The 16,089-nt window shown below is 40.8% G+C and overlaps 1 protein-coding gene across 2 annotated transcripts in view; it reads right to left on the bottom strand.

Annotated features, from left to right (window-relative positions):
- Window positions 1-1,011: 1,011 nt before the first annotated feature.
- The window catches only part of ankrd52b (ankyrin repeat domain 52b), a 17,344-nt gene continuing 2,266 nt past the window's right edge, over window positions 1,012-16,089 (bottom strand). For both annotated transcript variants that reach the window (XM_060858747.1, XM_060858746.1), the window contains exons 3-28: window positions 16,086-16,089; window positions 15,656-15,726; window positions 15,364-15,567; window positions 15,200-15,287; window positions 14,607-14,749; window positions 13,868-14,080; window positions 13,304-13,382; window positions 13,018-13,132; window positions 12,830-12,912; window positions 12,503-12,620; window positions 12,300-12,368; window positions 11,442-11,582; window positions 11,125-11,175; window positions 10,759-10,870; window positions 10,261-10,332; window positions 9,321-9,522; window positions 8,968-9,055; window positions 8,728-8,845; window positions 8,178-8,397; window positions 7,919-8,006; window positions 7,743-7,826; window positions 7,080-7,225; window positions 6,857-6,939; window positions 6,045-6,127; window positions 5,841-5,932; window positions 1,012-5,617 (exon numbers count right to left, since the gene is read on the bottom strand). The exon at window positions 16,086-16,089 is cut by the window's right edge and continues 75 nt beyond it. In XM_060858747.1, coding sequence (XP_060714730.1) covers window positions 5,418-5,617; window positions 5,841-5,932; window positions 6,045-6,127; window positions 6,857-6,939; window positions 7,080-7,225; window positions 7,743-7,826; window positions 7,919-8,006; window positions 8,178-8,397; window positions 8,728-8,845; window positions 8,968-9,055; window positions 9,321-9,522; window positions 10,261-10,332; window positions 10,759-10,870; window positions 11,125-11,175; window positions 11,442-11,582; window positions 12,300-12,368; window positions 12,503-12,620; window positions 12,830-12,912; window positions 13,018-13,132; window positions 13,304-13,382; window positions 13,868-14,080; window positions 14,607-14,749; window positions 15,200-15,287; window positions 15,364-15,567; window positions 15,656-15,726; window positions 16,086-16,089 — 2,967 coding nt within the window. In that variant the 3' untranslated portion in view covers window positions 1,012-5,417. The remainder of the gene's footprint in view (window positions 5,618-5,840; window positions 5,933-6,044; window positions 6,128-6,856; window positions 6,940-7,079; window positions 7,226-7,742; window positions 7,827-7,918; window positions 8,007-8,177; window positions 8,398-8,727; window positions 8,846-8,967; window positions 9,056-9,320; window positions 9,523-10,260; window positions 10,333-10,758; window positions 10,871-11,124; window positions 11,176-11,441; window positions 11,583-12,299; window positions 12,369-12,502; window positions 12,621-12,829; window positions 12,913-13,017; window positions 13,133-13,303; window positions 13,383-13,867; window positions 14,081-14,606; window positions 14,750-15,199; window positions 15,288-15,363; window positions 15,568-15,655; window positions 15,727-16,085) is intronic.

Here is a 16,089-nt window from a genome sequence, read left to right on the forward strand (position 1 = left end):
AAACAAATCAAACAAATCAGTTTAGTTCTGATTCAGATTCAGTACAGGAACCGAGCTCCTCTGTGTGCGGCACCGAGCCTAATGATCGTCTGTTCTCAGTTCTTCGGTCAATACTTTCTCGCTCTTGTGTTGCGATAAGCTTTCACACTCACACTACCTTTAGGTTTAAGGCAAATTCATTACGAATAAATTACATCCAAAATACAAACCATGACGTTTTACAGCCTTTAATCCTTCAAGTAAAGAATAAAGCGGGACACAAAAGCTTTACAGAGCAAAAAGCTGCATTTTCCACAGAATAAATAAATCACGTTTGTAAGTTTTCATGTGTAAACTTTTTCCGCACGTGTGCATCTGATCTTTATTATTTTTCCTTTATTATATTTAAACTAAACAATGGAGCAGTGTTTCTTCCTCTCTGTCAAATAATACAATGAAATGTGTTTATCTACTAAATGTTTTTTTATCTTTATCTCAGTAAATCAGTCCATTGAACTCTGGATGTTTTTTTTTTTTGTTACCAGAAGCTCTGTGATTGGTGGAGCTTTTGTAAATTGATGCACCAATCAGAAACAGCTCAGTAAAGCCACGCCTCCATCTCCTAAGTTTACATCCACAGCATTTGATAGACGCCTTTATCCAGAGCAACGTACGCAAGTGCACGTACGTACTGTAAGTGGCTGAGATGTTGCCATAGCAACAATCATACAAGGGATTCCCATTGATAGAGAATAAAGGTGAAAAGTTTGCTAAACGAATATTCTCCTTGTTATTCAGTCACAGAAACTGAATTAAAGTGAATGAAACCCTATTAAAGAGACCAGCAGCTGTCTGTTGTGTGTGTGTTGTGTTCTGTGAAGCTGGAGCTGATATAGACGTCATCACTGACACGTGCCTATGTTAGATATCACCATCTTACAGCAGGAATAAATAAGAACAAAGAGGAAAATCCTGAGCTTGTATTTCACCATGTCTCAGTGTGTAAAGAGAAACAAAAACAACAAAGCGAACTGAGACACGTACGTTTTATTCAACGTGTTTAATCTTCTAGTGCAAATTTCAGCCACTTGTTCACTTTTCACTTCCTATCAGACGTTTCGGTGTGAATGTGGCTCAGGGGAGACGTCCAGACGGATACAGATCTACACATAAATCTACCCCACCTACCCCATTCAGCCCCTACACTCCTACTCAAGCTATTGAATCATTACTTCACTTGTACACACACACGCGCGCGCACACACGCACAGACACAGACACTCTCTCTCACGCACTCTCTCTCACACACACACACACTCTTTCACACACACTCTCTCACACACAGATGTATTAAAGATACAATAAAAAGTGCACATGAATGCTTTAGAAATCAGGGAAATTTCTTTTCGGTTTAACTCTTTATTCTTTTCTTTAAGCTGCTTTCACACCTGATCTTTTTATTATTTTTTTTTTTTTTTTTTTTTTTTACAGACGTTCTCCTCCTCAGGTGTCTGAACACGTCCCGACATGCGATAACGCATCGTTAACAAAACCTGGGCAAACTTCTACACTGAAACGATGTACATGCTCTGAATATCGTGACGTCACGTGATGTGATCAGAATGCACGTGAGGCAGTTCCCCTCATTGGGCTGAGTGTTTTGATACATCACTTGTCCACGTTGTGCTAATTTTTGATTTTCACGTGACATCACGTGATATATAGAGGTGTTGATTAAACTCTAAAATATGACTTCAATTCATCTCGCCAACTTTGGATAAACATACAAACAGAAAAAAACTAATAAATATCTAATAATAAAAATCATGACCGACTTATTTCTAAACAATAAAGCAGTGTTGGACTATATGAACTATTTCCACGACCCACTCGTGCGAGTCTGTGGGCGTGTCTTAGATACCACGTGTGTACAGTAGTGCAGTAGTGTGTCGTGGAGAACAGTAGTGCACTGTGTAGGGTGAAAGGGGTGGAGCCAGCACCTGTGATCAGTGTGTGCACTCCACCATCACCGAGAGGGTGGCATTATTTTTTAATAGTGATATGCAAAAGAATATATAAATATAAATGAATGAACATTTCCCCGTTCAGCATGGCGCCCCCTTGTGGTGAGGAAAAAAGAGAAACTTTGGCTCATGTAGAGAAATGAATGAACTCAAGTCAGAGGATTGGGAAGAAAACAGCGAGCATGAAAACGCAGGACAGACGAAGACAAACTGATGGGAGAAAGGAAAAGAAAACAAAGCTTTAAAAAGTGTGAATGTGTTGGTTTTCTTATCTGATGGTCGGCTAGCAGCTAGCTACAGTTTAGCTTGTTCTCCTTCTATTACAAATTACAAACATTTTTAAAATAAATTGTTTAGTGCAAAATCTGTGTGTTTGTGTGTGAAAATAAATAAAGAGAAGTACACACTGCGACAGTTTTTTGATAAGCCCTTGAGTATGTAAATGAGTGTAGAATGTTGTAGGAGACATCAGTCCTACTGAAATGAGAGGAAAGACACCACAGTGTACACACACACACACACACACACACACGCAAATGACGCAAACTCACACTTCTAAGGTTTACATTAAAAGCCCTTTAAACAGTTTAAGATTAGATCGCTTAAAACAATTCATCATTTAAAGAGAAACAACACAAAGTGACTAAATAATTGAAGCTAAATGATCTAAAGAAGTTATTTTGTGTGACCAGAGACCTGGTGCAGGTTTGGTGAATGTGTGAAATATTCTGTAGTGATTTTTAAGGTGAAAATTCAGTCCTTATTGCACAAAGGTACAGAATCCTGATGTTAAAGGTTTGTGAACACTTTCAGGTTCTACAGAATAACTAACACACACACACACACACACACACACACACACACACACACACACAGGCTTTGCTACCTTTATGAGGTATTTATATAAACGCTTGTGTTATTGCACCTTACTGAATCGTATCGTTAGCTCTAACTGAAGGAGTAATAAATAAATAAACAAACAACTCTACATTTTTGTAAACATTTTTTGATACTTGTCTAATGTCTGATGAATGATAAAGTTTATTAATGAACTCAAAACTTTCTCCCTTTAACGTTTGTGCAGCGCAGCAGGAAGCGAGGACGTCGCATCGGGAAGGAAAACAGAGTCGAGACCTGATCAAAACTAATGACGTGAGGTGAGGGGAAGGGGCGGGGCTTCTGCAAGGTGTTAGAACAACTACACGACTGTCAATCATCCCAGATTACAGTTTATACACCTGAGGGAGAAACGTCTCAGTATGTAGTGTTCAGGATTTAATCTGATCTGAGGTCTGAATCCTCGAGATGTTTAACACTGACTGCACTGGGGCTCGCTGAGAGAAAAGGTGTGTGTGTGTGTGTGTGTGTGTGTGTGTGTGTGTGTAACAGTCATGTTCATAGACCACAATGCAGGTTTTGACTTAATAAAACACACGTCTTTGTTTGTAGGTGATTATAATCAGAGGATAAGTTCCTTTGCGTCCTCTCGCTCCTCTGATCACAGATGAGATCTTATTCCTGCAGTCAACCTGAAGTCGACGCGACAAACACTCAGGAGTTGGTGCTCAAGTTCTTTTACTCCCTCATTACAAAATGTTGGCACTTATGTTGTAGAACTACAGTGCGTGTGCGCGCACACACACCCACACACACACACACACACACACACACACAACTGCCAACGTCTCTTCTGTCTGTGCAAATTCTCTAGTTTTTCTGAGAAAAGCTTTTCACAAAGTCGAGGTAACGTGTAATCACTCGGACGATTATTGCTCAAACTTCAACAAAACAGAGAAGTCAACAAATGCAGCGTTATAATTATAGCAGCGATCCTGAAACACAATAATCACTCAGTGTCTCATATGATCAAGTCACGAGTGACTGCAGACCTTCACAGCAGCTCTGAGCAGAATAATCCAACACTCCACAACTCCTACAGTATTAGTAACTGTCCATATAAATCTCAGGCCTCAGACACGGGTATGTCCGTGTTTCCCTGAATCTCGGTAAATCTAATACAAACGACGTCATATAAAATACATTTCAGCTCGAATCAAATGTTATGGGTGAAATAAAAACTTCTGAGAGAAACGGTCACTGGTGCACAGCTACCTAAAATGTCTGGCTCTCACTGGAGGAAACCTGAAAGCTTGCTGAAAGTAAAGGTGTGGATACGTTTTATACACCGCACCATCGGACGCAGCGTCTCGCTTATTATTCCTTCAAGTTCATGTTAGTGATGTTTGTGCAATAATTAAAAAAAAAAAAAAGTGTGATTTCAGTCCATTTATGCCATCACACAAACCCGTGTGTCTGTCACGATTATAGCACTATTATATATAGCACTATTATATTATAGCACTATTAATACATCACGTACATCTGGAACTGTCTAATTTGTCTAATTACTTTAAATAACACAGAAATATTATTTTATTTCTGAAAATTTTGAGCTGATTAGTCCAGCCCTGCTTCACTAACGCCAGGTTTCTCCTGGAGGAAAAAAGTGCAAACTCTGGCATGATCAAGTAAATAAATAAAGAATGAGGAAATCTGACCCTGATGAACAGTGTGTGTGTGTGTGTTTTTGTGTGTGTGTGTGTGCATGTCTGCATATGTGTGTGTGTGTGTGTGTTTGTTTGTGTGTGAGTGTGTGTGTGTGGTGTGTGTGAGAGTGTGTGTGTTATTGTGTCTTTGTGTATGTGTTTGTGTGTGTTTATGTGTGTGTGTGTCTTTGTGTGTGTGTGTGTGTGTGTGTTGATATTTTCCTCTCATTTCATTAGACAACACTGCAGGAGATTAACATTTAAATGGAGGATGTTTAGCAGAGGCACTGGACATCGCTAAAAAAAAAACAGTCTTTAACCTTCTGAAGTCGCAGTTTATCAGCAACAAGCTCATCAAAATCCTCTAAAATATAACTCTGAGCTGCCTGAGCCAGTAGACAACCAGTGGATGGCGCTATGGCCTGTGTAACTGTTAGCTCGTCCTCGCCTAGACTTTTGCCTTGAGGTTTTCTTTTTAATTGCTTGTTTTTATTGGAAGGTCTGATGTGATGTGTTTGAGTGCTACAGCTACTGATGGCTGCGACTTCAGAACCGTAACGTTTGTACGAATGTGTAGACCCTCGTCCCTCCGTCTTTGTATCTCACAGAGGTGTCGCTGCTTCATCCCATGGTTTAACATATGATCAGATGAAACGCTGTCCTCAGTGTTCTGAGGGGAAAAGGAGCGAATCTTTGCATATGCGCAGGTCTGTCACACACACACACACCCCCCCACCACACACACACACACACATAGTGGTGCATTCCTGGCTCTCTAACATGGCTGTAGGTTATAGAGTTGGTGATATAAACCTGTGACGAAAGGTGCGTGTGTGTGTGTGTGTGAGTGTGTGTGTGTGTGTGGGTCTCAGCTGTCGAGCCCTACAGTGCCGTGGCGCTCCTTGGAGTAGCCGTTTGGTAAAGGATGATGGTTGGCAGCGATGCTGCAGTGCTTTAACACGCTGATGCCTGCGTCTTTAAGAAGAAAAGGCTTCATAGTGGACAGGATCAGCGCCAGACACTCCGCCACGTCTTTGTTTGGAGCGCAGGCCAGAGCTGGGGTGCAACCTAAAGCAGTTACATACATGTTGTTACATGTAGCATCCTCATCCTCATCCTCACCTGTTGTTAAAGTTTACTTAGCATTTCACCTCCTGTCTTTATAAACATTATTTATACTCATGCGTTGAAGAATATAATATTATCTGTCTGTTGCTGAAAAACTATACATGAGTTTATTAAGCTGTTACACTTAAATTTCATATCGTTTTCCTTTAAACAGAGTACTAACCTTCTTCATCTACAGCCAGGACTGTAGCACCTCGACTCAGGAGAACCTCCACCACGGTGGCCAGACCGTTCCGGGCCGCGATGTGCAGCGGCCTAGCATGAGACAGACAAGTGAGAAAAAGATGTTCAGTGCTGCTGAACATGCTGGCGTGTGGGTGTGGGTGTGGGTGTGTGTGTGTGTGTGTGTGTGTGTGTGTGTACTCACATCTGTAGTGCACTGTTTGTAGCGTTGATGAGAGAAGGATCGTCAAACTCAGCCAGAATCAGCAGTGCACACATCTCATGACTCTGCAGAAAACATGAGAATAAATATCATTATTTATCCACACAGAACCATCAAGAACATCTACTATGTGACCAACCAATAAAAATGAGTTCGTTTATAAAATGAATTTCTGTAATAAAGGGAAAGCGCCAGCTCGAGATTCTGGGGCATCTAAATAAAAAAATAAATCAGTAACAAGCTACTGAGCTCTCAGTTCATCTGGACGAATAAGGACTAAAGAGAAGAGTAAATAATAAAATGTAAAAGTAACACGGCGGAAAAAGTAAAGAAAAGTTAAAGTAAAACGCTTTACTAATTTAAAAAAATCAGGGAGACAGGACATGATGAAAATGTGTGTTCTGCATCTTCAGCTCCTGAAAGCAACAGCTGCTTTACCACATTTTAATAATTCTGTTCTTTATCTGTATGATGTAAATGTATAATTATATGTGTGGGTGTGTGTGTGTCTGTGTGTGTGGGTGTGTGTGTGTGTGTCTGTGTGTGTGGGTGGGTGTGTGTGTGTCTGTGTGTGTGGGTGTGTGTGTGTGTGTGTGTGTGTGTGTGTGTGTGTGTGTGTGAGTGTGTGTGTGTGTCTGTGTGTGGGTGTGTGTGTATGTGTCTGTGTGTGTGTGTGTCTGTGTGTGTGTGTCTGTGTCTGTGTGTGTGTGTGTGTGTGTGTGGGTGTGTGTGTGTGTGTGGGTGTGTGTGTGGGTGTAGGAAGTGGATGGATAGACAGATAGAAGGTGTGTTACTCTGCTGCAGGCCAGGTGTAGTGCAGTATTATTGTTGATGTCCAGCAGTGACGGGTCTGCTTTAGCCTGCTGCAGGAGAACTTCTACAAAACACACACACACACACACACACACACACACACACACACACACACACACACACACACACACACACACACACACACACTGTAATGCTGTAACAGGAGTAAACTCTGACTCATTGAGTAACGGAGTGTCTCTGTACCAACAGCAGACGTCTGCCCGTTCTCTGCAGCCACCATCAGAGCTGAACGTCCTTCACAATCCACAGAGTTGACCTCTGACCCCCAGAACAGCGCCAGCTGCAGCCCGGACACCGTGTCTGCACGAGCAGCTGCATGCAGTGGAGTTCTGTTAACAAACAAACATGTACACAAGTGATAAACCTAACGTTTAATATCAGTCACCATCTGATCACTGATACATTTGTACAGATTTATCTTTTTTATTAAAGTCTAATAAGAGTTAAACTGCTGAAGCCCAGAATATATTATATATATAATTATTTATCAGCACAAAACAAACTAATACTTTTGTGTCACAGATTAAATTAAAAGCAGGAGAGACATTTCTCACAGTTCCATCTGAATCTCTGGTGTAGTTAATACTAACACACACAACACACACTAACACACACAACACACACTAACACACACAACACACTCAACACACATAAACAACACTCAACACACACACACAACACTCACAACACACACAACACTCAACACACACACAACACTCACACAACACTCAACACACACACAACACTCAACACACACACAACACTCACAACACACACACACAACACTAACAACACACACACGACACTCACAACACACACAACATACACACCACACACAACACACACCTTCCTTTAGCGTCTCTGAGGTTGATGATTTCGGTGCCCATCTCTTTCACCAGCAGCTCAGCAGCAGCATCGTGGCCTTTCATTCTGCACCAACAACCAACACACCGCTTCATTTTCTGCGTCTTTTGTGTCTTCTGACTTTATAAAGTGAAACTAAACCGATGTTAAATACTCACAGTGCACAGTGCAGCGGGGTGAAAGGATTCCCTTCCTGGATACTTAACGCTTTATATTCAAGTAAAATTTCCAAACAGTCCTTGTGCCCTGAAAATGTAATGAAAAATTAAATTAAAAAGATATTGTTACTAAAAATGCATTATTATTATTATTATTATTATTATTATTATTATTTACTTTTACTTATAATACTAAACAGTATTACTGATTAGAGATCAGTGTGATGAATAGTCTGTGTGTTTGTGTGTGTGTGTGTACCATAATAAGCTGCCCAGTGAGCAGGTGTGTATCTGCTGTAGTCTAGTAAAGAGTCCAGAGGGTCGACCTGAGCTGCGGCGTTGATGAGGAGCTGAAGGAGCTCAGTGTGACCACACGAGGCAGCAAAGTGCAGAGAGCTCCGTCCCCGAACGTCCCGACACAGCGGGGAGGCCGAGTGATCTAACAACGCTGACACGCACTCCACGCTGCCCAGCACCACCTTATACACACACACACACAGAGTGATCTCAGAGGTGCCATTTTATCACTGTATCACAACTTCTTGCACCAGAAATCTAGATATTTCTATTTAACAGTAGCTTTTCCTGTAACAAAGGATTCAGTGCATTTTTGTAGTGTCTTAAGATCAAAACCAAGAGGAACTAATGGTACTTGTAACTGGGACAGGCATCATATGACACCACACACACATATGACACCAAATCAGACTCATTTTAGTGTTTGCTGTCACTGGGACGGAGCTGGTGAAGAATTGTTTGGAGCAGTTTAAATGGTAAACACATACACACACACACTCTCTCTCACACACCGCTCTGTGTAGTGCAGTGTGACTGCGTCTGTCCCCTGTGTCAGGTTTACTTCCTCTCTCCAGTAGCATGTGCACACAGTCGACGTGTCCGCCCAGCGTGGCCAACATCAGAGCCGTTCTGCACACAAACCGTGTCATGTTAACAACACACACGCTGAATCTAAACACAAACACTAAGCAATAAAGACCATAAAAATGAGGACTCTGGCAAGCAGCACTGTGCTGGTGAGTGGTACTTACTGTCCCTGTGCGTCTGCGAGGTCGATGAGGTCATCTCTGTCCGCTCGGCTCAACAGCGCATACAAACACTCAGTGTGTCCTCTGGCAGCTGTGAGAAGACAAAAACACATCAGTGTTACACACACAGGCCTGAGCCCACAAAACACTACACAACTATTCAATTCTACAAACTACACAACCACACAAAGTGGGATGAATCACCTCCAGTGTCAACTGGATGTAACGTGTCATATTTTATACACTGTAACATCTCCAAAACAATATAAGGACACATCATTAGGATCGTCCCAAAAGTCTATAAAACGTTAGAAAAACTCTTTCATGTAGAAAACTGAAATCAGCCCGAGTCGAACCTGCTGCGTGAAGCGGTGTCCGTTTCCTGGCGTGTTCTCGGACGCAGCATGACGCTCCGTGTGACAGAAGAACCTCTACGCAAGACAAGGAGCCTTTACGAGCAGCTAGATACAAAGGAGTGTGTCCTGCGCTGTCCCGGACATCCACACACACCAGTGTCTCAGAGAGGAGCTGCACCGCCTCACACTGACTGTTACACACCTCCAAAACACAATCAGACATCACCAACCTGCCAGCTTTACTCAGCACACAACATGGAAAACTCTGTGTGTGTACAGTATGTGTGTCTGTGTGTGTATGTGTGTGTGTTTGTGTGTGCGTGCGTGTCTGTTTATGTGTGTGCGTCTGTGTGTGTGTGTTTGTGTCTGTGTGTCTGTGTGTGCGTGTGTGTGTCTGTGTGTGTGTTTGTCTGTGTGTGTGTCTGTGTGTGTGTTTGTCTGTGTATGTGTGTCTGTGTGTGTGTGTGTTTGTGTGTGTTTGTCTGTGGGTGTGTTTGTGTGTGTCTGTGTGGGTGTGTGTGTGTGTCTGTGTGGGTGTGTCTGTTTGTCTTTTTGTGTGTGTTTGTGTGTGTGTTTGTGAGTCTGCGTCTGTTTGTGTGTGTGTGTGCTTGTCTGTGTGTGTGTGTTTGTGTGTGTGTGTGTTTGTCTGTGTGTGTTTGTCTGTGTGGGTGTGTGTGTTTGTCTGTTTGTGTGTGTTTGTGAGTCTGCGTGTGTTTGTGTGTGTGTGCTTGTCTGTGTGTGTGTGTGTTTGTGTGTGTCTGTGTGGGTGTGTGTGTTTGTCTGTTTGTGTGTGTTTGTGTGTGTGTTTGTGAGTCTGCGTGTGTTTGTGTGTGTGTGTGCTTGTCTGTGTGTGTGTGCATGTCTGTGTGTGCATGTCTGTGTGTGTCTGTGTCCGCCTGTCTGTGTCTGCATGTGTGTGTTTTCATAAACAGACACTTACAGCTAAGTGCAAAGGGCTCACAGGAAAATTGCTCTCCACGTCTCCCACACAGTTAAAGGACATTTCTAAGAGCTGAATTAAAGAAACACAAACAGTGAAAAACAGCTCAGTTACAGAACTAAATAAACCACTTCATAAAATACTGCAGAGAAATTTCATTTTAATATTTTTATATTTTAATATTTCACTTTATCACCATTCAGTCAGGATTACGACTGTACACACACGTTTTGAAAAACCACTGTGTTTATTTTAAGTGACACAAATGTGTGTAAAATATCAATAAATAAATAAATAAATAAATCCTTTTTTTTATTTCTAAAAGAAATAAATGATTTGATATTTCTGTATAATTTCTGTAACAGTGCTGAGTGACTGTGAAAAATTATCATGATACACAATTATCACAACACACTTAAAAAAAAAAAAAACAACAACATATAATGCACTAAATATTTATATTATCTGTAAGTTTACGCCCCTGTGAGTAAAACGCACCAGTTCCAGGTTGTGTTTGTTGCCATAGGCGGCTGCATAGTGAACAGGACTAAAGCCTTTAGTGTCTCTGAGTCCAGGATCAGCGCCGTTATCCAGCAGATACTCCAAACACCTGCATGCGCACACACACAGGCACACACACACACACACACACGCACACACACGCACACACACGCACACACACACGCACACACACACGCACGCACACACGCACGCACACACGCACAGAAACACACACACACAAATACACACACACACAGACAGACACACACAAACACAAACACACACTGAATGCTTATTGATCTGCTTCACTGCTGCAATGATTTTATAACAGAAAGCAGGAGCTATAATGTTACTGTCACTTACAGCAGCGCCTCTTTATCCCTCATATCGCTCTGATGATCATCACCGTCGACTCTGTTGGAAAAAATATATAAAAAAATCCCGTTTTTTAATTCATAACAGCTGCAAATTCAACTATGGAACTGAAACTACACAAAAGCAAAGAAGGCTAAAAAAGTCACTGGAAATTTCTCAGCATCTGTAGTTCCCTAAATTAACTAATTAATAATTTAATACTAAAGGAATTATTTGTTCATTATTAGCTATTCTGCTGTAGCTGCTTTATTATTCCCATTTTAAACAATTTTAAACATTTATTCCTTTGTTAAGAGAAGAATCACCTGCGGAAGGTGTGTGAGGCAGCAGCACAGTGCAGAGGACTGCAGCCGTTCAGGTCCAGCTCGTTCACCTTGGCTCCAGAGCTCACTAACGCTACGGTGCACTGGTACGTCCCGTTAGCTGCTGCGTAGTGCAGAGGAGTTCTGAACACACACAAAATAAACAGACAGCACTCTGGTTATAACATACACACTGAACATCATAATCTACATGTTATAGCTATCTTTAACACTTTAATAAAAAAACGTGTTTATGTAGAATTCATTCATACATCCATCCATTTATTCAATCATTCACAGGGAAAAAGGAGATGTTTATATAAATATATAATATACATATTAATATATATTATATATATTAATGTTACGTCTGTGTGTTACATTAACGTTACATGGGTGTGTGTTACATTAATGTTACCTCAGTGTGTGTGTTACATTAATGTTACCTCAGTGTGTGTGTTACACTAATGTTACGTCAGTGTGTTACATTAATTTTACGTCAGTGTGTGTTACATTAACATTACGTCAGTGTGTGTTACATTAATGTTATGTGGGTGTGTTACATTAACGTTACGTGGGTGTGTTACATTAACGTTACGTGGGCGTGTTACATTAGTGTTACATTAATGTTACAATAGTGTGTCTTACATTAGTGTTACATTAATGTTACATGGGTGTGTTACATTAACGTTACGTGGGCGTGTGTTACATTAGTGTTACATTAATGTTACAATAGTGTGTGTTAGATTAATGTTACGTGGGTGTGTTACATTAATGTCACGTTATTGTGTGTTACATTAACGTTACATTAATGTTGATTAAACATTAATGTTAGGTTACAGTTTTAATGAAATCATTTACCTTCCCATGATGTCCGTTTTGCTCACGTCAGCACCGCTGCTCAACAGCAAATTAAGACATTCCACGTTTCTGCCAGACAAAGCAAATCGTTATCCATCATCACACCAATAAGTGATTATTATCATATATTAAAATGTTTATGACTGAGTTATGACTGTATTTGCTGGAGCTACGTGAACTTATGATGTCATGTGATGTCATACCCTCCTGATGCAGCAGCGTGCAAACACGTCCTCCCCAGACTGTCCGGAGTGTTTATATCAAACCCCGCAGACAGGACGTGCTCGTTACTCAAAGACGAAACAATACTGTACAGCTGACCTACAACACGCACGCACACACACACACACACACACACACACACAAACTGAATATAAAGTACAACTGAATTTTACTTCCAATATTATTAATATTCAGATGTAATGAACATGAGCAGCTACAATAAACATATAAAAATCACATTCTAACATTTAATCATAAATTTCAGTGCTTCACATATTTTAAAACACTTCACAGATGAAGAGGTTCACCTGAGGACAGTAACTTTCGACAGCAGTCAGAAAAGCCGTAGAGTACAGCCAAGTGCAGTGGAAACATCCCATGAAGTCCCTGTCTGAGGAAATAAACACATTCAAGAGTCCACATGAATAACCGTGTCACCAGTGTAGTATTGCTAAGCTAAGATGAGTGTGTGTGTGTACAGGTGTGTGTGTGTTACCTGGCAGTATCAGCACCGTTAGTCATCAGCGTGCTGATGAGCAGCTCATGGCCGTGCTTAGCAGCAATGTGAAGAGGAGTATTGCCGTATTTATCCACACAGTTTATATCCCCACCTAAAGACACACACATTTTATATACATGAATTTAAGTGAACTTTCTTGTCATGTCAACAAGCCAGGTCTCTTTAATTTACTGGGAAAAAGCTGAAAGTGTGAAAGATAAACCTGGGAAATGTTTATCAAGGATTAACGTGTGAAAGAGTTATAAACGGTATTAAATCGTACTGTTTTGAATAAGGATCTGGGATCGAGTGAAGCGCCCGTGAACCGCGGCCATGTGCAGAGGACTTTTCCCTTCTTTAGTCTGAAAAACAAAAGCAACAATATACAAATTTACTCTCTTTAAATGTCACTGGCTATTGATTGTATTACTATTGATTATATAATATATTATATTATATATATATATTATATATATATATATATATATATATATAATATTATTATTATTATATTGTAGAAAATATTTAAAAGGTATCCCTATCAGAGCAACATATCAACACACAAAATAAATTAAAATCATGCTTATTCATTTTGATCAATAGGTCCATTTTTGTTCATTATCTCCGTGTTAAAAAGAATAATAAATTCCTGATTGCCTTTCACACACACACACACACACACTCAGAGAGAGAGAGAGAGACCGCACTGCAACAACACACCATCAGCAACCTGATCACAAGTTCCTAAATATCTGAAATTAGCATTTAAATACTGAAACCTGATTTTTTTTTTTTTGTAACTCTCTAAACGGTGATATTTTAATTAAAAATAAATCTGTTTCCTGACCTGCATGTTGACGTCGGCCCCGTTGTTGACGAGCAGCTCAAGACACAGAGCTCCGTTCGTAGACACGGCAGCCAGGTGAAGCGGAGTGAAGCCTCTGGCGTTGGCCTGGTTAACATTAGCTCCGCGGTTTACTAACTCGTTAGCTACGGCCTCCTGACCGTTATAACACGCCATGTGCAGAGATGTGTTCCCAAACATGTTCGTCTCGTCCATCTGGTGGTTTTTACAATCATTTTATCAAAGCAAGTATAAATTAAACATTTATCTTTTTATCTTGTCTTAACCAAATTTGTAATGTTGACGAGGTTCCTCTTACAAATAAAACAGCAAAGTGATCGAAGCCATCATCATTTAAATATCTTTCTATTAACGGATAATGGATGGAAAGAAAAGTTATGGAAAAGCCATTTAAGCGCTCTGTTATCCAGTTAGTAGAGAATCTGCCAGAATATGTTTTAAAAGGTGCAGAAAGTGTTTCTTTAAATTATTTGTAGACCTGTAATAATTACATAATAATTACATAATAAATTAAATAATTTTATAGACACCTCAGAGAAAGTGTCATTCTGCGTGATGAATCAGGCTCATTTCTTTATTTGAGGCCTTTCCAGACATAGACTTTACATAAAGCTGCAGATTTCCAGCATGTATTTAATGTGTAGTGATGTGAGGTAGTGTGATGGATATTCGTTCACTACATGAAGTAAATGCGTCAGTCAGTTTAGTCTGTGGGTTTTACCTCAGCACCAAGTCTGAGCAGGTGCTTGACGACGTCGATGTGACCGCTGAGAGCAGCTACATGAAGAGGTGAGTACCCACGTTTATCTCTGCACGTCACATCAGCATTGCAAGACAGCAAGAGCTTCACAATCTCCAAATATCCTGCAAAAATGACAACAAAGCGCTGGGTTTAATATTAAAGCTCTTCGACATGTGCTTTAATCCTACAAAAAATCAGACAGAATGTACATGACAGAGCTGTGTATACAACGATCAGCTGGGCAAGAAAACAAAGCAGAGAATGACAAAGAATGACGATCAAACCCTTTGTTTACCTTCTGACCAATCAGACTGAAAAAAATAAGATGGAAGACAAAGTGATGAAAACTTCCTCAAATTCAGACTTGTTCTAATATTTACATCAGCTGCATTATTGAGAATAATCCAGATACCAAGCAAGACTAGTTAGTCAGATAAAACTAGGTAGGTCTGGTTCCAGTGTGTACATTGTGTGAGGATTTGTTTTGTTATTCAGCACAAAAAAAAGTTTATCACCATTAAAATAAGTGTAACACGACCAAACGCCTGTGACTTGGGAACTGGCTGAGTTACCGAGGTAAGCGGCCCAGTGCAGAGGCTGTCGCGCTTTATTATCCCTCACACTTGGGTTTGCGCCTTTGTTCAGAAGCAACGTCACCATCTGAGGAACAAACAAGGACGTTAGTGTACAGTTGGACAGATGTTAAAAACTGATGGTATTTAGTCATATCTGTGACCTCGGTGTCTCCACTGTAGGCCGCATGGTGCAGAGCCGTTCTTCCGTTATGATCTGTTACATCAACGCTGCTCATCAACGGCAAAAGAGCTTCAGCGCACCTCAACGCTCGATTCGAGGCGGCCACATGCAGCGCCGTCTGACCGCTGACCCGACTCCTGGATTCTACCTCTGACCCCCGAGTCAGCAGCATCCCCACTGCCCTCTAAAGAGAACAGAGAGAAGAACATGCAGGAAAAAGTAGAGAGTACAGGATAAAAAAGGTTGATTGAAGAAAAACGAAATGTTCTCACATCGTTCCTGGAAGCTGCGGCACGATGCAGTGGAGTCAGACCCGCTTGGTCCTTAGCGTTAACATGAGCACCTGAAACAAGAGAAGAACACGATGGTATCATTACAGACAGGTCCTACCAAGGTTCAGGAACTCTACCAACTTCCCAAAAAAAGGAGATCAAGTTTGAGCCAGCTCTATTAGATAGTTCTATTAGATACCTTCACCAGACACTTTATAAGGAACACCTGTACACCTGCAGCAACCAGCCAATCAGGTGTCTTTAAACCAAGACTGAGGAAAATAACTTCCTCGCATAAGGAAGTATCTTAATATAAATTATGTACGATTCCTGGGGAACAACATGCTCCCGCTTTCATTTCTTTCAGTGACGTCAAGTACAATACACAAACATCCTGGTCAGGTTTTTGTCCCAAATGCTGGAGTCACACCTGA

Source organism: Tachysurus vachellii, chromosome 22, assembly GCF_030014155.1.
Source record: "Tachysurus vachellii isolate PV-2020 chromosome 22, HZAU_Pvac_v1, whole genome shotgun sequence".
NCBI classification, from domain to species: Eukaryota; Metazoa; Chordata; class Actinopteri; order Siluriformes; family Bagridae; genus Tachysurus; species Tachysurus vachellii.